Source organism: Grus americana, chromosome 1, assembly GCF_028858705.1.
Source record: "Grus americana isolate bGruAme1 chromosome 1, bGruAme1.mat, whole genome shotgun sequence".
NCBI lineage: Eukaryota > Metazoa > Chordata > Aves > Gruiformes > Gruidae > Grus > Grus americana.
Genome location: NC_072852.1, coordinates 114,552,628 through 114,572,995, shown reverse-complemented (window position 1 = coordinate 114,572,995; position 20,368 = coordinate 114,552,628). Strand labels below are relative to the sequence as shown.

The 20,368-nt window shown below is 44.7% G+C and overlaps 1 protein-coding gene across 1 annotated transcript in view; it reads left to right on the top strand.

The window, feature by feature from the left end:
• Nucleotides 1–17,440: 17,440 nt before the first annotated feature.
• Nucleotides 17,441–20,368, top strand: part of ADAMTS5 (ADAM metallopeptidase with thrombospondin type 1 motif 5) — a 44,958-nt gene continuing 42,030 nt past the window's right edge. The window contains exon 1 of the mRNA XM_054841118.1: nucleotides 17,441–18,936. Coding sequence (XP_054697093.1) covers nucleotides 17,989–18,936 — 948 coding nt within the window. The 5' untranslated portion in view covers nucleotides 17,441–17,988. The remainder of the gene's footprint in view (nucleotides 18,937–20,368) is intronic.

The following is a 20,368-nucleotide window of genomic DNA, read 5'->3' as shown; positions in this document are numbered from 1 at the left end:
CAGCTTTAATCAGGTTTCTCCCCACATCATTGTGGGGGAGGCTGTACTATGAGTTTTTTCAGCAGCCGTTACAGAAAGTCCAATGAAAATCCAGGCTTCGTGGCCCACTGGAGTGAACGGGCCTCATGGATGCACTTGAGTGCTTTGCTGAACCGGGGCCAGCCTGGGTGACACTGCCTCGCCAAGGAGCCATGTGTTGCGTTCTGTTGTTTGGTTTGTTTTTTTTTTTAAATCAGGAACAAGCTCTCCAGAACGAAAATGTGTGATATCCTCTTGTATATGGAAAACCTCATAAATAAGAACAGATGCTTCTAGTGCAGAGGCATTAGAAAGGCATTTCTTTTGAAAACAGCAGTTAGAGACACTTCACAACTTTCCTCCGTTTCTTGGATGATGAAATGGTTGAGAACTGAGACCAGAGATGGAAAGGCCCGCTAACCAGTTCCTTCCTCTATAAAGCAGACACTAAAGAGGAATTTGATCCAGATCCTCTCTTCTGCACATTCCACCACACACCTTGGGTCTGAGCTCCAAACCACTGAGGTCAGCTGGATGACTCCTCTGCAGTTCAGGGAATATTGTACCTGGTGCAGCAGACTTGGAAAATATCAAGGAGGCATTCCTGGTTTTGCTAAGGACATGGGCTGTTCTCATTAATCATGGCCTTAGAAACAGACAATCAGTGCTACATTTAAACTAAAAATTTAGAGAAAAATAGAAAAGAAGGTCAGAATAAGCAATGGACCCATTTGCATTCAGGTCCCATTTTTCACATCACCAAAATATAAAGCAGGGCCTAGGAGGAAGAAAGATTTAGTGCTGGCTTCCTTCTAACAAAGCTGTGACTAATGGCATTATACCTTTTTATTTTTTTAAACCAAAGCTAAAATGAGGGAACAGGAGAAAAAAAAATCCTTACAAATAGAGCTTACATTATGCTCATGGCCTCTCAGCCAGCCTGCACAATGGGTGCCTCCCTTACCCCTTCCTTCTGTAGGATGGATCTCCTCCAGTTTCCCTGGTTGCTTGTTGTTAAAACAAAGACTGCTGTACGCTGTGCATCTTTTCACTGATGAGATTGTATTTTTGCATTATTTGGGAACCTGGATACAAGTCCACACCTCCAGCAAAAGAAACAAACAAATGAAAATAAAAATAAAAAAACCCCACAACGCTCATTTTGCAATGTCAGCCTGGATAAAACACCCTTTTGAAACATTTTACTCATCCTTTTACTCTGAACAAAAACAGGAGAACGAGATTCTGAACAGGCTGATCATATAGCAATGCCATTTTAATTGGGTTTGAGTTGATAGGTAGCAAAATGAATTTATTTACTGCATTATAAAATAAAGCATAGTTCAAGACTTAATGTAGCAAATTACCCTCCCTTTCACCAGAAGTAAAACTTATGTTTTGAAGTATGTGAAAATTCTTCTTTTTAATGGTATATGACGTTTAAATTACCTTATTTAGCCGGATAAAAACTGTTTCAGTTGAAACCCTGGCTTCGGTGAGTCAGTAAATATTTGTACAACCAACATCAGTAAAGGAAAAATTATGCAAGGCAAGTTTGCTTTTGTTTAGGCAAACAGAATGATAAAAATAAAATTGTTTCCTGTAAAATTAATGCTTAGTGAAATCTTACTTTTTCAAGTACTGTTATTAGGCAAAGCTGTAGATCTGTCAGCATAGTCCTAATATCAAATGCATGCACCAGAATCTTTCCAGTATCATAGCAATAATATTAATAGATTCGAGAGGTACATGCATTGGTTGGGTACCAAAGAGTTCTTTTGTTCCAAGATTTGCGAACAAATTGAGGTAGAGATGCAGGAGAAGAAGATAAAACATGTCAGCTGAGGTCTTTCCAGACAACTAAAAAGACTCGCCTTTTCACAGTTTTTCCACAATCATCTCTGATTTGGAATGATAAATCCCCATTGCTGGGATTTTCAAAGCATACCATTCCGAGGGATTACTAAATGTATTCCTAAATTATGTGGGGTTTTAGAAAACTCCATAGCCATTTCTAGTGACTTTCAATGGCATTTATGATTTCCAGAAAGGCCTCAGGCACGTATCTGGAATATGAGTGTGAGAACCCACAGAGAAGGTTTTGCTGCCATTTCCCAAAACCTCTCATATACATAGTTTGTAGGTACTCCAACTCCAGCTCATTGCAAGTTTGGATGCTTATGGAATTTACATGAGTGTCTGCCATATTCAACCCTGAATAAACCCAAGATCTAAAACAAAATGAAAGAAAATCTGAGTTCTGAAGGATTTCATTTTTCTCTGTTTTGAGGCTCCTCGGCGTACCACAGTTCAGCCAGGATGTCCAGCTGACACGGACACCAACCTGCCTGCTCACTTCTTTGTGTGTGCTTTGATCACCTGCGAATCTGCAAGCCAAAGGGCTGAAAACCTGACTCCAAACACAGTACAAGAGGATAAGGCCCTGAGCAGGATGAAGTAACGGGAGGATTCAATCAGTGGTTAATGAGGGGGCCAGAAGATCCTTAGAGGCATCAATGTTGGCCCCTTTCCTGCTGATGGTCCAGGACCGCAGCCCAGTCTTCTGCTGTTTTACAGGCTGTCAGTAGGTCTCAGAGGAAACAATTTATTATCATTTGGGGTCACTGTGTTCCCAGGTCAGTCTGGTATATCCATCCTTGGCTACTCATGGAGGTGACTTTCTGTTGCTGTTGAAATTAAAACAGCTTTGTTACAGGGCTCGCCTGTGCTCCAGGGGTTTGTTGCTCCAGCCCAGGCTCTCCGCGTGACTCTGGCCGCACCGCCTGATGTTACATCAGCTTTTCTCAGCTGCTTGGCTTGGAAAGAAGAGTAAGATGAACTTCCCTGTGCTGCAGTGCCATGCAGCAAATGACTGAGAGAGTCTCAAATCCTCTGATACAGAGGACCTTGGAGAAATAGATGCCATCCAGGCTCTTTGCCTCGCTTAAGTCCCGTTATGAAGAATTTCACCTGTTAGTAGCTTGATTTCATGTTTGTCTCCCGAATCTGCATGTGTTCCTGCTGTGACTACTTGGTGACCAGAAAGGCAGTAGAAAAATTTGCAATAAAAAAGCATAGCAGTGGCAGGGTATAAAAAGCTAGCTTTTGAAAATGCGTATTTACCAAGCACAGTGCTAAAACCAGAATGTCTACAGATTTTTATGTATATACAAGAGGCACTGGATATTTCAAGACCACTTCATTGTAGGCCTTCAACTTGGAGAGCTGTCTGGTATCCAGAAAACCTCTGCTCAAGAGTTGCAGCCTCTTAAATCTATGGAAGCAGAAATTAGCCTTTCCAGGTACCAAATCTGTATTTATTTTTAACTGAGGATCTTTTATTGTTGTCACGCTAAACAACAAGAAAATGTCCCAGCTCTTCAAAAAAAACAAATAACCTGTAGCTGTTAAGCTGAAGGCAACTTCTTTATTTTGTGAAGTTATTTTTCAGCAATTGGTTTCCTGCTTTCAAACAACAAGTAGGTCCCATCTCATCCCAGCTCCCTCCACAGCTCTGTGGCAGTGAAGGGCTTCCAGGTACAGCAACAAGTCAGACGCATGCTTCCCTAAGAGATGCTGCTGGAAGCAAACAGCCTCTTGTGCATCAGAAAGAGGTGGAAAGAACTGTCAGACCCACAGAGCCAGGACAGCAGGAGGCCACATCACGTGTGCTGCCCAAGCAGAGGACACTATATGACTGTGATGGAGAGAAAAGAGAATCCAGGGGCAGCACCTGTTAGTGACATTTTAAGAAAATGGCTGCCAGCTGGAGGTAGGAGAGCTGGAAGGAGCAGAGTGTAATGAACACACTGAAAGGTCACAAAGATCTCTCAGCCTTTTTGCAAAACCTTTGCAACAAGATTTCCAGCCTTTCAGAAGGGCTTTCTTGCTTTCTTTAGTGGAGACAGACAGAGGCAAAACAGAAAGCAAAGCAAATACAAGTTGAACATTCACGGTCACTAGATACTGTTAACAATCATTAAGCACTGTCTCCCGAGCCAGTAAATACCAGTTGTCTCAGCCCCAGACCAAAACACTACCTGACAACCTTTTGGAGTACACCCTTTTACAAAAGAGAGGTTTCATCACTTCTGTTTTACTTTTTGGGTGTGTTTTTCAAAGGTATAGACAGTATCAACATAATGTGAAAGACACAGTCATCCATGGGTCTGATTTTTCAGAAAAAAAACAGTAGAACGATTATTTCGCAGTGGTTTTTAAGAGTAACAAAATTTTCATAATCATTCAGCAAACCTACCATAGAAAGACTCCCCACTAGCACTTTCCTCCTACTTCTGTAAAAGCATTGTGAAAAAACGTGCTAATGGATAATTTTAAATTGCATTTCAGTAAGGTAAGTAGGCTGACAACAACAAGGAACTTTACCTAAAGTATCTTTGTGAGTCTCAAACAAAACAAAGCCTATCTTATCTCCACATCAGTTTACATGCTGTAATCCAAAATGTTTCCATTTTGTTTGAAGAAGTAAAAAAAAGTTTTAGAGGAATTTCCCTTATTTTAAAATGACCTAATTAGTCCCAAAGTTTGCACAGATTTCAAACAAAAAATCAAGTGCAGTGAGACATAGCTGTTCTTTGCTTTGTTTACCCATCTGTTTCTCTGCATTTGGAGCAAGGAGGAAACATGGCAGAACTACTTAATGCAAATGGTACTGAGAATATGGAACAAGTTACCAGTGTTGGGAGTTAGTGAAGAGCATACATGTGTTCAAATTACAGGAGATTTATTTCTCTGGTAGGGAGGATTGAGGGATGAAAATGCAAAACCATGGGATTCAGCTAAACTAAACAAAGGAATTGATACTATATTTTGGACCGGATGCCTTTTTCCTGAAAAGATTTTGCTTCCAAATGATTCAGGTGCAAACTTGTTGTCTGCCGAGACGGAGAGCCAAGAGCCCTTGACATTGCTTCTGGGTGTGACACGTGACTGCGGGCAGGGGGTTTCTGGTTGTTTTTCTTCTGATGCAAGTCTTACTCTTTTTATCTGTAAAGTATGTGCGCTAGGAAAGGAGTCCTACAGACTTTGGCTGAGGGCTGGATTTTGGCCAGGCCTGAGTGGGTAGAAAGGAAGGGAGAGAAAGACGGGCCGGGAGTGTGGGTTGTTAGTGAGCTGCTTCATGTTCGCAGGGGAGGCTGCTGGGTGCAAGGAGGCTCCCTGAAACTAGCTCTAGACTAAGCGTCAGTTCTGCATAAAAATCTGTTGGGCAAGGGCAATAGTTATGCCACATGTGTAACAGAAAACAGAAAAACACGTACTCCCTCACATGTTTTTCTTCTGAGGCAAAATTCCTCTGACATCCACGGAGGCAACACAGCTCTGAATCACCTGAGGACTGAGGTTTACCTACAAGGCATCATTCAACCCAGATGATTGCAAGGGCTTTGATATTAGCTCAAACACAGAACTGAGGTAACATGTCTGCAGGACTTCTAAATTAGAGCTGGCTCACGTCCAGGCAGTTCGAAGCATAAGCAAAGGAGCCTCAGGTCTGTCTGCAATGTCCGTATAGATGGGTTCTCAGATAGGATGCTCTGAAGTGTTGCCTCTTGTGGTTACTGTTAGTGTGTGGGTGGCTGAGTTCTCTGAATCACACATTGTAAAAACAGCAGTTTGACAGTGCCATTAACAATATAGATGGGTTTGGTTTCAGTATGAAAACTCTTCTTTTTGGAATTCCCCAGATCTAAGGAATGGGTTGAAGGAAAAAAAAGAATCTGATTCAGAACTTGAAAGGAATTCATGTCTTTCCCACAGCATTTACTACTGGGAAACATTACTAACTTTTACTATAAGAGCTATTGACCAATAACTCTCCTAGTGTTTCCCTGGTAGCCCAGCAAAGTGTAAGTAAAGAGGCTGGAGAATGAGAGTGGTTTGCTTTCCAACATTAAAAAATAAAATAAAATCCCCACCTCGTGCAGGCAAATATACATGCACACAGAGCGCCTTCAAATCTGCAGAAAGAGTCTGAAGCTCAAAATAATGGCAGAGCTTGCTAAAATTCATCATGCCATGTGAACGCAGGGTACTCACACCACAACATAATGAAAGCCATCAGAGCTCCAACTTCATGTGGCTTTCACGGACCCACAGCGTCTGTTTGCTTTGTTTTGGAATTTTGCCTCTGCCCCATGCAAGTCGCTGCTTCAAGAGAACTATGTAAAGGAATCACCCTGGGTTTACAGAGCAGGAACAGCAGGAGCATCTGAGCTGAACCATTCCAGGTGCTTGTTAAAACAGGTTTAGCCAAATGAGAGAGGAGAAAGGTCCACGGGAGTTATACTGCAGAAAACAGACAGTCTGATATGCCACTGCCTTGCATTTTGTGCAGTCATTAATTTCCACATGCACAAACTGGGGGCAAGACTCTGCTGCATCTTAATTCCTTGGCTAGTTATAATGGGGACCACTCCATATCACTGTAAATGAACATACAGATTAAAAAAAAAAAACCCCACAACAGACTATAGGGCCTCACTCAGCCTTTACTTCCAAGGAAAAGTGCAGCTTATGCACAATGATATGCATTAAAGGCTTTTTGTCAAGGATATGCAGATTTTCTTCACCCACTAAATGTTTTCTCCTTAATAGTTAAAACCCAACAGTAAGTGAGACTGCTATATTGCTTTTCACTAAAAACTGGTCTGAACTGGACCAATGAACAGAATGTTGAGTTAAAGATCACACAAAAGTGTAGACATGTTCCAAGTAAGGCCAAAAAAACCTGCAATGAGCATTTACCAAGAAGAGTTCTTCAGAAGATACAAATGGGAAAGGGCAGGGGGTTTTATGTCTCTGTGAAGTACAGGAGGGAGGTCCTATCTAAGCCCTGTATGTAGAAATGTGTACGAGCAGACAAAACAGAGCTGGAGTGAGGTCATGTCTTTGTCAGTGCCGCTCAGGAAGCCTGACTTCATTCTGTGGGACCCCAACAGTGATGTTCTAGATGGCAGCCCTGGGCCTGGATGACAAACGCTCCAGCAGACAAAGGATAAGAAGGAGGAAGTGACTATATGGCAGAGGGCTATTATTCAGACTTATTACAGTGTAGTTGCTCAGTGTGGTTCATGTGGATTTCCCTAGGCATAGAAAATATGCAGCAAATGTTGACTGTATTGGAAACTGATAGACCTCAACATGTGATTGTAAAGAAGCGCTTATTATCAAGCAAGACTTTTCTGCTGCATACCACAGAACACAATTCTTGGCACAACGCAATTTAATATTTTTATCAGTGACCTGGAAATAGACATAAAATCATAAAATAAGTTTGGGAGGCAGTCTAAGCTTTAAAATGGACACTGACATGAAGAATTTAGGATCCTGAAGAATAAGTATTGAGCAGAGCAGTACATCTGGAAACAAAGACTGTAAGCCATGACCTGAGAAGAGCAACATTTTCTTCAGAGAAGCAGGGACTCTGCAAAAGCAAAGGCAGACGCTGTGGCTGTTAATCAGCTAATGTGAGTTCCTGGTGTGGTGCTCTGCCCCACAGAGCTATGGCAAGTCAAGTTGTATGTGTATTTTCACTGGCATGAGCAGCACTGCTTTGTCCAGCTGCAATATCCACAGCCTAGAGACACTTTTGATAAATTGAAGGAGGCTAAGACAAGGACCATGAGAATGACTGAAACAGTGAAAAAGAGATCTTTGCATAGGCACAAGGTCCTTAATGTGTTTTAGCCTCTCAAAGAAAATGAGTGACGTGGCTATTATCTATAATTTTACAAACTAGGAAAAAGAAGTAGCAGATTCTTCAGACTAGCAGGCAAAAGTTTAACAAGGTGTGATGGCTGGGCACTGTGGCTAAATGAATTCAAATTCGAAGTCAGATGCAACTTTTTAACAGCTAAGGTTAATAAGCACTGGAACACCTTACCAAAGGCTGTCATTTCTTCCCTGGAAATATCAAAATCTTAGTCTTAATCAGTCAAATGGGTCAAGCTGAGTATTTTGGGTGTGAACACATGGCCCTTCTCGAGTCCAAACATACATTGACTCCAAACTTTATGTGCACGCTCCTCCACATACACCTGGAGGCTCAGATTTGAGAGATTCCCAGCCGCAGCGGGGGAAGAGGCTCAAGCACAAACTACCCCTTAACGTCCTCTGTCTTCCCCCTGCCTTGGGCATAAGTCAGTGACCAAAGGAGAAGATGGCAAGGCTGACAATGGGGTGACTTACAGCTGCCTAACACAAACATGGTGCTAACACTCATCCTTCCTCACACAACAGCAGCTGGAACCTTGTGGTAGACCAGGTGATTGCACTGGTCGGCTTTCCAGGATGAAAAGGGTGGGTTTTTCTTGGGAAGAGACATGGGTGGGACATTGTTTTGTTATGTTTTCTTTTAAAACATGTCACCATATGGTTTCCGTGTTTTGAAGTAGTGAACTCCTGCTCTGTGCAAAGGAGAATGGTTTTCCTACACAGGGGATGGGTGAGTTTTTATGAACCGTGGAAAGTCATGCTGTTCGTTGGCGAGGGCTTGAGTACACACATTTTTCAGTTCATACTGGAGAATATAAAACCCAGTAAACGTCAGGGAGGAAAGAAGGTTGCCTGGTGTGGTTATGATCTGGACCATGACATGCACATTTCAAAATGTCCTCTTGGGAGAAAAAAATATCTGAAAATATTACAGACAAGGGAGCAGAGAAGCAGAAGGGTTCTGAGAGAGGGTAGGTAATTTGGGAAACAGCCTGGAGGCTATGATGAAATCTCTGTAACTCAGACTACATAGGAGAGCAAAAGTTTGGGTGAATTTAGAGGTTTCTTGCCCTGTTCTCCTAACGCCTTGAAAGGTAGGCTGCCTCCATGGGTGCACGTGTTTTGTATACTGCTTTTTAAATCTATTCCAGGTCACAAGAGATAGGAATAGCATTTTGTAGGTAGTGTTGTCATCTGGTGGACCTGCTCTGGTTTTTCTACTGCTGAATATCGTGATAGATGGATTTTGAAAGGACCAGTTGTTCAGATTGACTGATCAAGCTATTCTCTTCTCTGTCCATACAATATAACTGCTAGTTACTTCATTTATTTCTTTGCAAATTTCTTTGCAACATGACTGCTGAAGATTTTCAGGACTCATATTTGACAATATTCTGGGTGTCCAGTAAAGAGGGAAATAATTTCCTGTGGTACATTGCAGTATCATGTAATAGAGCTCCAGGGAAATTTACCCATTCCTTTTAAACACACCCCCTCCCGGAACAATGGTGAAAATGGAGTCATGATATGTAGTGATTTCCACCACTTAACTTCCTGAAATGGAAACCATAATGAAATACCATGCACGCTATAGTACTGTATGGTCAGGAAAACTAGACAAAGTCTTCCATTGTACCAGTCTGGTTGTTACAGGAGAGGATCTGCCTACTTTGGTGTAACAGGATGTACTGCATATTTTGTAGTTTTGCCCAGTGCTCCAATCCCTGTGGGCTAAACCTTTTCAACAACAGCAATAAAAGAAGAAAAAGACTGAGGCCCTTCTCTTATACCACTTTTATTTTAGGGGGATATTAAATACAAAGAGTTTCACTCTCGGTGGAAATTGTCCAACTGAATCCAGGATACTGTGTAATCATTAGGAACTGGAAAAACTCAAACTGCCTGTCTGTAGTGGCTTGGATAAGACCTGCTGGGTGCATTCCAGAAATGAATATTGCAGCTGTGATGAGACTTATGTTTGGTCTCTTCTTTCAGGGTCAATTGTGCCCTTATGCCCAAGGCCAGCATAAGCCTTATGCACCATCTGAGACCCATTTAAGCCCTTAAAATAAGACTAACATAGCATTTAAATGTTACATGGACCTCCTGGCCCTTTGGACAGAAGCACGTGCATTACAAGATATGTGCTAATCATTAAAATGTATGCTTTCCACTGTTAAAGACAGTAAAATATATTCAGAAAACTACCTCCCCGTCTTACATATGCATTCTCTTATAATTTCTTCCTACAGTATCCTAGCCTGCAAAAGTGTCTAAAACATTTGCATCTGAAACGGAATATCATGTAGCCTTCAGCTGACACTGCAGCCTGTTTGTGTCCTTCTGATGTTCCTCAACAGTCATAGCAGGACTGTCCGCTCTAGGAAGTAGTGCAGCTGGATAGGAGGAGATCTGGACAGCAGAACAGTTGGTGCTAAGGACGTGACATCCACTCAGTATGCCTTTAGGTGTGTTTATTTGGTCTAGCTCTAGTCTAGTCCTGTGCTTTGTATGCCCGTGGGAACATATCTTCTGATTTAGTTTCATCCCAAAGGAATCCGGTTTGTGTGCTCCATGACCCCTACTTGGTGCAAATCAAAGCACAGAAAGTGGAGATGATAGGGAGAGTCACTCCAAAAGCACATTCATGATTCTGCCCTAGATGCACCCTGTGCGCACCTACCTGCCTTCTTAGACAACGTACAAGACAAAGAAGTGCTCACAAAATGATCCTACTTGTGGATTAATGTTACAGAACATTAATCTGTGGGGAGAGCAAGTTGCAAGGTCTCCACGTTTCCCCTTCATGGCAGAGATTCCTATTTCAGTGAGGAGAAGCCAGCTGAAACTTTGTGCCAGGCAGTGGTGCCACCTGACAGCGTCCCTCCCCGGCTCCTGCCTCAGAGGACCTGCAAAGTTCTCTCTCCCTTAGTTTCAGGGCAACTGGGATTCAGATGGAAAAATCTGTGCACACGGCAACCAGAACTTGATATCTTAAGTGGTGCAGCGTGTGTATTAATGCCAGGTGAGATCTGGCAAGTGAATGTTTGTTTTAAATTTCTCTTTAATCACTCTTACAGTTTTAACTTTGAAGTCTAGGGAAGTACATTTTCTGGTTTATGCCTCAAATGACATGGAAAAAGATATTCCACCTACAGTACTGGAATATCATTTATAGATGTGTAAATTCATAAAGCTATGCCTCTAACAGTTTGCCCACATGGAACTATCCCAATATGCATCAACTGAGAACTTGACTGAAAAAAAAAAAAAAAAGAACATGTGAGGCATTTCTCTTATTATAATTACCCCAGTATTTCAGATCCAGCTATTTCAGAATATATGCAAGAACATATATCCAGCCTATGTGCAAAAAAGCACAAACAAGATTTGGGTAGAAGTGAGGGGAGGCTATTTGCCTGCTAAATCAGTATGGAATTAGTTTTTGTTTAGACGTGGCTCATTAAAAATTTTAAGGCACATAGCTGGCTGAAAGGCTAGATTCACGAATGGTGCTGGGAGGACAGGGAGAAGCTGAACATACAAATCTTTGGAAAAATATTTAAAGAAATAATGATAAAAAGCGGTAAGGTTTGAAGGAGTATAAGAATACTTGGATTTATTCAAGTTCTGTTTTTCTACTACAGATGTTCTGCTAACTAGAGCAGAGATGTTCAGAGACCACATATTGGCTGTAAAATTCTAGGACTGAGATTAATTAAATGTCTGCTGCTCCTCATACAAACTAGACTCCAGAGTTTTTCAGGCCTTCCAGCCTTCTGAAGGAACAGCTGTAGAATACATCATGTGCATATCTTGCACTCTTAAAATGTATTTTTATAACAAGTGTCATTTTTTATAAGGAAAGTTTAACATCTTACCCTTCCTCTGATTATCTTGCTGCTGTTCAGGAAAAAAAAAGGATAAGGGTCTGATACTTACTATACTAACATCTGATACTTCCTGCAGAGCACTGCCTCCACCCAACATGTGTTTTTAAACAAAATTCATAGTAGGTTCAATGGTCACAATTATTCACTTATGTTATGGTTTATGTGAGTTCATTTCTTGCAACAGTTGTAGGAAGGTGAGGACCCCATTCCGGTCTATTCTCTAGGTCAATACCTAGGAAATATAATTTGTCATTTGTGCCTCCTTTTCCTCCTGACTGGACAATGTCATAGCTTCTTTTGATCAGTAAACTCACCCCTCCTCTGGATCCTGCTATGCAGGCAAGAGGTATACTTTTATCATGTGATATATTTTTATACATGATTAATCTTGCAGAAATCTCTTCTCCTCCTCCATAAGTGGATACCCTAACAATTTGATTTCTAGCCAGGCCTCAGACTGTTTCCTATTTTAATTTGATATGGTAGCCACAAATTCACAATATTCTTGTGTTGTTACACTAAAACAATACAGCTATTTAAATGGTGGCCAACCCAGCTTTAATGCTATACCCCTTACGGCTGTCTCCTTAGCTCTTATAGAAAAATGAAGCTGATGTCAAATGTAAAATTTTCAGCCTGCTGGAACTGTTATATACTCGATACATTACTTACACATGCCACTTATAAAAACATGAACCCCAAGCCAAAGGCGTCTCCTTCGCTCCCACATGGCTGTAGTTGAAGAAGATGTCATTGACCATAAAGAAGCAAGTAAAACGTTTTGCCTTAAAGCTACAGTGCTTCACACCAAAAAGTCTTAACATTTCTTACCAAATACAACTGCTTTAAGTTCATGATTTTATTGTAACTGAAGATATTTTTATTCTAAACCTGGCCAATTACAATAGCTACGGGTAATGGTCATATGCAGCAATGGCTTGTGAGGGGCACGAAGGTACAACCTAATGCCATCCAGGAACTTGCACTCTAAGGAACACCAGCCTGTGCCTTCATTGTGAAAATACCTTTTAATTGTTTTTCTGAGGTAGAACGTTACTTGACCTTTAGATAAATAATTTAGGGCCTACAAAAACTTTGGACTGGACTCCTTAGAAATGCCAGCTGTGTGTGGAGGAAATGCCAGCCGTGGAAATGAGAGAACGTGCAAGCTTCCCGCTACTGCCTTTGTCACATGCAGTATGAGAAGGATGAAGAAGTTAGCTCAGTCTCCAGAAGCACTCAGTTCCAAACGCATCTGGTAAGACTGGCAGGAAGAATACACCAATAACGGTGAAGCTGGCTTATTTATCAACCACAAACCTATTTCAGTATCAACAAGCAAGTTAAAGTCAGTCAAAACAACTGCTAGGAGGTCACCATCTGAATGGATTTTCATACCATTCAAGCCACATAAAGACACATAGTCCAAATAAGGGACAATGTTGACTATGCCGCTGTCCTAGGGTGGGGGTCAAAGGCTGTATAACTTATTCTAAATGCCGGTATATCTAGTCCTTTCCAGAACGCTAACCAAAAATATTCATCTTTAAGAGTTCTTTGCAAAATTACTTATTATCTTACATAAAATACTTATATAAAAGTATACTTAATACTTATAGAAAAATATATATTATCTTATATAAAATACTTATAATGACTATTTTATTTAATAATGAGCACTTGAGAAATAAATGTCTTCAGTCGTTTTAATGCATCACCATAGGAAAGCCTTAAAACTAATAGACTTGAACATTATAATCATAATGTTTGTATTGTTAAAACTGCTGACAAGACTAATAAACCATGGTGGATTTGAGAGGCAGCAAAGTATCACTGATAGATTTCTTGGGGGATAAAGATTCCAACAGCATCCTGTTGCAGGCAAGCTTGATCTTGCTGATATGCATATTAAAAATGTCCAATAAAGTTAACAGAGGCTTTCAGTTATCAGGAGGGACAAAGCTGTGCCTTGTTAAGTGTGTTGCTTCAAGTAGATTCTTGGGTAGGAACTTACCCAAACCTGGGTCCAGTTCCCAGCCATAGACCTGTGTTGATCACAAGTCTATCAAATGTTGTTGGTTGATATTACTTTAGAACATGTTGAGCAGGCAATTTTCTTGGGTTTGATTGGATCTTCCTATAATTTATAGAAAAAGCTAATATCTCCCACAGTAATTGCTATCTCCCATGTGCGATTACATAGAAATGTCAGGTGCTTCTAACACTAGAACAGTAAAAGCTGAACAGAATTTTTTTTTTTTTAAATTTCCAAGGAAGAAGAGTTAAGTAAATGGTGAAAGACAGATGGTGTTAGGTAGGACATGTCTGCTAGGCCTTGATTACTGTCTGAGGTCTGTAGGCAGACACAGGACTAATTTGTCGACACCTTGGTTTCATGGTTTTCTACCCCTTGTAATGTGACTGAGAACTGAAAAAGAGGTGATGTAAAATGGGACCCTTCCATAAGATGGTTTGAAGGACATGTGGATAAAATTATTAGCAACTTTGTCGGTATTTCCATGTCTCAAACTATTCGTTCATATGAATATATGCTTAGAGCAATATTTCTTATGTGGCTAAAATACTATATAATTAGGAATTCCCAGCTACTGAGGCTATTACTTGAAGGATCCTAAAGGGTTTCATGGACAAACCCAGGGGGTGAAATACAACCTTAATGAAAGCAGCTTACAGCTCCCAGAGACCCAAGAGGAGTGCGTCTTTTTACATCAGGATTGAATTTGGTCCACAGTGTACAAAATTTGTGTTGTGCCTTAAAGCTAATTGAGGATTTGTGGCTATCTCTCAGTGGGGAAAGGTCAGCTTTGAGATTTCCAGGTCGGAGCTGTTTGGCAAGGATTTAGTGTCATCCACAACTTGGGACATGCTAACAGCCTTTCTTGTTTAAAGGCAATGCTATAAATGTAAAAAGAGGGTAAGAGGGCAAAACTGGGAGGAAAAAGAAGATGATTCGTTTAAGTGATTTATCCTCACACTTCAAGGCTCTCAGACTAGAAGAGGGCTCCTCTTGTTGCGTGAGGCATGACTGACCTATCTTTCCATTATTGCACTGCTGAGTTATTACAGTTTTGAAATGTAAATAGGAAAGACTTCATAATCTATGGGCTAATCTGCACGGGCTAATTTGTACCTTCTTGGAAAGCCTAGATCCTTGCTCAGTTAAACAGGGCTTTGTGGAAGCTTTACCAACTTTTCCTGTCATTTGGGAAACCAAAGACAACCCAAGAGACGAGTAGTGAGATGCACCATTTAATTACTGCTAACCCTTCTAAGCATTCCTGTTTTTCCTAGGCTATATGGCGGGTCAGTTGGAATTATGCTGTAGCATGGGAGAACATTACACTGGCCTCTTGTGCACCATATGCCTTTTCATTGACAAACTAACACTTTTTTAATGAGAATTTCTGAGGTTATCCAAACTACATTCCTTATCCCAGATCTCATCTTTAACACCTCTCCCAGAGGTATCTGAGAGTTTGGACCCAGACATATATGCGAATCCAGGGCTTGATCAGGTCCCAGTGAAGTCAATAAAAATATTGTTGGTGCTGAACAGATATCTACTAGGCTCAAATGAAAAGTAAAAGCCATCCAAGAAAAAGTGGGAGACAAATTACAGGTTCTTTTTTTAATCAAAATATGGTTTCATCTTCTCTCTCCCTCCCTTTAATTTTTTTCAACTGTCTTAACTTTATAACTAGTTTAAAGTAACTGAGAAAATGTTTAAATTTTAAAATGTTGAATAGCCCTGGACCAATGCCCAAAAAATGTCGTGTGACCTTCCTGATATATAACTCTTAATTCTGGAACTTACTGACTCCAGTCAGGAATTTTTGGTGATGATAAAATACTGAAATGCAGAAACAGAAATACCAGGAGGTTGAGAAATGAACTTTTGTTCGCAGGTATCACCATTTCCAGAAAAATGGGCGGAAAAAAAGAGAACACCTGCAAAACTTTGGTGCGTTAAATATTTCATAAGCATAACCTCAGGGTTATGTTAATGTAATCATTTACATGGGAATATTACTTTTTTAAACATTAGTGGCATTAGTTAACCTGTTCTTTACAGAAGTGCTAGACTCTCAAAGCAGCCTCTGGAAGCGACAGAGGCGGGTGCTGGTCTGCCATTCTCTGCGCATCCCACCACCACGGTCCTGATCCTGCGAAGTAATACAGATGTGCACGTCATCCCCCTGCAGATAGAGCGGTGGGGCTGAGGTGCTCTTTACAGGCTGGGACGAGACTGGAGAGCTGCATCCCCTTTGGAGTTCTGCAGCTAAAGAGCACCTGTTCCTGGCACCCGTCTTGGGACGTGGCCACACGAGATAATAAGCACGTCTGTTGCCCTCGTGTCTGCGTTTGACTCGGTGCAAGAGCAGGCACCTGGTGACGCTGGGTCGCGTACCTCAGCGGGAGGGAAGCCAGCGGAGTCGGACTCCTCTGGGGTCCCGCTCCTCTCGCCTTCCCGGAGCCCAGGCTGCCTTCCAGCCCTTGATCTCTCCCTCCTCGGCAGCGAGTGAGCTGTTTGCCAATCTCCTCTCACTCTCCGGGCCGTGTTAAGGTGGAAAGGGCAGATGAAAAAGTAAATGCAGACATCTGCCCTTTGTGGTGTCCCTGCCGGAGCACGAAGCGGGGGAAGGAAGACGAGGGGATAGGGTGAGTGGATGTGTGTGTCAGTCAGCGGGGGGATGATCTAAGTATCTGAAGTCATTCAAAAGGTCAAAGCAAGCATTAACTCTTCCCCGCCCTCCCTCCTCCCCGGGGGCTCGGGGGAAATCACAGTCCGCCCAAACTAGATGACAGCTTGCCGGGACTTAATGACAGGCTGGGTGCAGACGAGCCGCGGCGGCCCAGACAAAGGGAGGAAGTTTGGTGCTGCCGCCGACCCGAGAAAGGTGCAGGGGCAGGGGACGAGCCGGGACACGGGGGGCAGCGGCGAGGGCGCACCCCCCGCCCGGCGCAGCCGCTCCGCTCCCCCCGGCCGCCGCACGGGCGCTCCGCATCACCGGCGCTCTCGTAAAAGCCCCGGCCGCTTCCCTCCCCTCCGAGAGCCAGGAGTAAACCTGCCTCCTCCACTGAACATTGCAAAATGAACGGCAGCGCCAGGCAGGAGAGAGGGGGAAGCGGGCAGGACGTGAGGTAAGCGCAGCTTCACCGTCCCCGGCCAGCGGTGACATCCCAAACCCCGGGTGACTCTGTGGCTTTAAGCGATTCCACGGAAATCTTGCGTTTTTCATACACAAACATTTTTTTCCCGGTCTCTCTCCCCTCCCCGGCTTCCTCCCTCTCTTCCCCTCTCCTGCCTCCCTCTCTCCCGCTCCCTCGCCCTCCTTTTCTCCTCCCCCGCAGCGCCCCCCCCCTTTCCCCCTCCCCTCAAGTTTCTCCCTCTGATTAAATGAGAAGTGTGGGAGTGGTGGTTTTGAAGCTCTCCCTTTAAGAGGCAGCCTGCAGTGACGAATTGTTGAAATTGCCATTGCAGGATGGCATTCCGCTATAAATTCATTGTTCCACCTCCTCTCATCTTCACATTTCTCTCCCTTCTCCTCTTGTTCACATCGACAGACTGGGGATAACAACAACAACAACAGAAAAGATACAGGGAGGGGGCTTTTACAAAAATCCGGGACGTTTTCCGCTTCTTGGGCTTTTTTTTTTGCTTTTTTTTTTTTTCCTTTTTAACCATCTCACCGGAGACGATCGAGGCGGGTTTTGGTGCCTGAATTTCTTCTCTCTCTTTCTCCTCCTTCTCTTCAAAACAAAAAGGGGCAAAAGAAGGAAAGGGAGCCCACCGGAGCCCGAAAAAGTGCCGAGTCGCAGCAGACCTGCCCCTTGCCCCTGCTGCTGCTGCTGGTGATGATCCGGTGACTACAGCAGAGAAGTGGAAGAGGAGTGGGAAGTGCTCAAACTTCTCTACTTGCCGGGTCCGAGCCTCCTCTCCTCCTTTTTCTCTACTCCCCCCCCCCCCTCTATTGCCTCCCCAGTAGCAGTGATTTGGGATTTTTTGCCTCTCTCTTTCCTTCCATGTGCTCCCGGCTCTTCCCTGCAGAGAAACACAAAGTTCACACGCGAGCGGCTTTTGTTGACATTTTTTTCTCTCCCACTCACACTTGACTCGAGTTCGAGAGGGAGAACTTTCTTTTTCTTTTTTTTTTCTTTCCCTTTTTTTTTTTCCCCCTCCTTCCCCCTCTCTCCTTCCCTTACCTACGTTGCTGCACTCCGCCGACCGGCTCTTTCCACCCCCCTACCCAACTCTTATTATTATTATTACTGCTATTAATTATCACCACCACTGTTGGCCGCTCCTGACGGCGAGGCAAGCATGCTCCTGAAGCTGGTCTCCCTGCTGCTGGCCGCCGAGCTGCACCTCGCTCTTGCCCAGCCGCCGGCACCTGCCGACAACGGCGCGCCGCCGCCCCCCGCCGCCGCCTCGCCGCCGCCCCGGCCCGGCCCTCCGCTCGGGCCGCCCCACCGCCCCCCGCCGCCCCGCGGGGCCAGCGGCGTCGTGCGGCGCCTCGACCCGACCTACGCGGGGGGCGGCAAGGCGGGCTACGTCCTCTACGCCGGGGGCCAGCGCTTCCTCCTCGACCTGGAGCGCGACGAGGCGGTGGGGGCGCGGGCGCCGCGGGCCGGCGGGCCGCCGCGCTGCTACTACCGCGGCACGGTGGACGGCAGCCCGCGCTCCCTGGCCGTCTTCAACCTCTGCGGCGGCCTCGACGGCTTCTTCGCCGTGGGCCGCTCCCGCTACACCGTCAGGCCGGCGCGACGCGGCGGGGAGGCGGCCGGCCCGCGGATCTACGGGGAGGGCCCGGCCCGCATCCCGCACCTTTTCCGCAGGGACAGCTTCAGCTTCGAGACGGTGCCGGCCCGCACCAGCTGCGAGACCCGCGACCCGGCCGCAGCGGTCGCTGCGGCGGGGGATGGCCGGCGGCGGCGGCGGCGGCGTCGCTCCGTCTCCCGGGCCCGGCAGGTGGAGCTGCTGCTGGTGGCCGACGCCTCCATGGTCCGCAAGTATGGGAAGGGGCTGCAGCACTACCTGCTCACCTTGTCCTCCATCGCCTCCCGGCTCTATGCCCACGCCAGCCTGGAGAACCATGTCCGGTTGGCCGTGGTGAAGGTGGTGGCCCTGGGCGAGAAGGAGAAGGGGCTGGAGGTCAACAGGAACGCCGCCACCACCCTCAAGAACTTCTGCAAGTGGCAACACCAGCACAACCGCCTCGACGACGACCATGACGAGCACTACGATGCCGCCATCCTCTTCACTCGCGAGGTAGGCATCACCCTGACTGATGGTGACTTGGCGTCCCTCGAGCGATGTGTCGTGGGGTGACTGGGCTGCAGTGAGGCCGCCCTGGCAGCCCATCAGCCACGCTGCCCGGCTTTGCACGGTGGTTGCCTCCCCACTTACGCCTTCAGCCTTTCCATCGGGTTGCACTCCATCTCAGGGACCGGCAGCCACATGCACAGCTGCCGGGGACGGAAGAGGGGCTGAAAACCCAACAAATTGTGTATGCATCGGTGTGTGCCCCCTCCCCTGCGAGGTCATCCCCACTGCGGGTATGCAGTCATTCATGCCAGTGCAGTGCTGGGACTCCTGCCAGGGTGGAGACGTGGTAATTTGCCTGATTCGGGGACTGGGCTGAGGCCGCTTAATTTAATCTCTGCTTGAGAGATGACGTTGTTCCATCTTTCCCAGTGAGATGTTTCACACACAGCTCCTCTCTCTCTGGGGAGGTGGTCCAGGCAAAGGGCTGATAGTGCTCCCTAGCCTAAATTAGTCCCCAAACAAACCTGCTAGGGAAAATGGTGGAGAACACCTTAAAAGTACACGCGACTTCCTTGTTGAGTGCGTTGAGATGCTATTTCCAGCAAGAATAGCTCTGCCGCACTGGAAGCTGGCAGCGCTTGTGGTTCAAGGGTAGGACGTAAATGCAAACCGCAGGTAAACAGAGCTGCAGAAGTTGGGTGAGTTGGGCTGGTGGTAAGGGGGTGCAGTCTCTTCCTCATTCCCCGAGTGAAAAACGTGTGTCCTGATCAACTATGGATCGGACCTTACCCGTGCAGAGCTGTGCCTTGCTCCCTACCCGGTTGGTAATTAATTGTATTGCCAGAGGTCGTTAAGGGACATTGGTCTAGTAGACATGTGGCTGAGTTTATGCAATGAAGTTCTTCTGTAAGAATATCCCTTCAGTGGTTTGGGTTTGGTGTTTTCTTTTTTTCCTTTCCCCAAGTATGAAAAAAATAGCTGCATGACTTTCCGTTCGTTTGAGTTCTCCTGCTTTTCTACATCATAGGAGCCTGCCAAAAAGGATGCTTTGGATGGTTTGTGGAAGGAGTTGCTCCAGAAGGGGGGAAAAAGCGCCTGGCTTGCTTTTATAGCTGTAAATAGTTGAAACATTAGGTTCTGTGTCAGTCAGGCATCACTTGTACAACAGGAGCTTTTTTTAGCAGTTTAAAGCCCATCGATCCAATTTGCAAGCTTTCATTTTTTTATCATTATAATGTGAATGAAAGCAGGCTACCTAGGCTGGGTCAGAATGCTTTTGCTTTTTTCTATAAACATCCTTTCTAATGGTTTATTAATTAAGCCTGGGCCAGAATCCATCACTTTTCACTAAGGAGTGTTTTTCTCTGCCAGTATTCCCATTTATTTCCCTGGGATTTATTACAATTCAGAAACTCCTAGGGTGGCAGACTGTGAA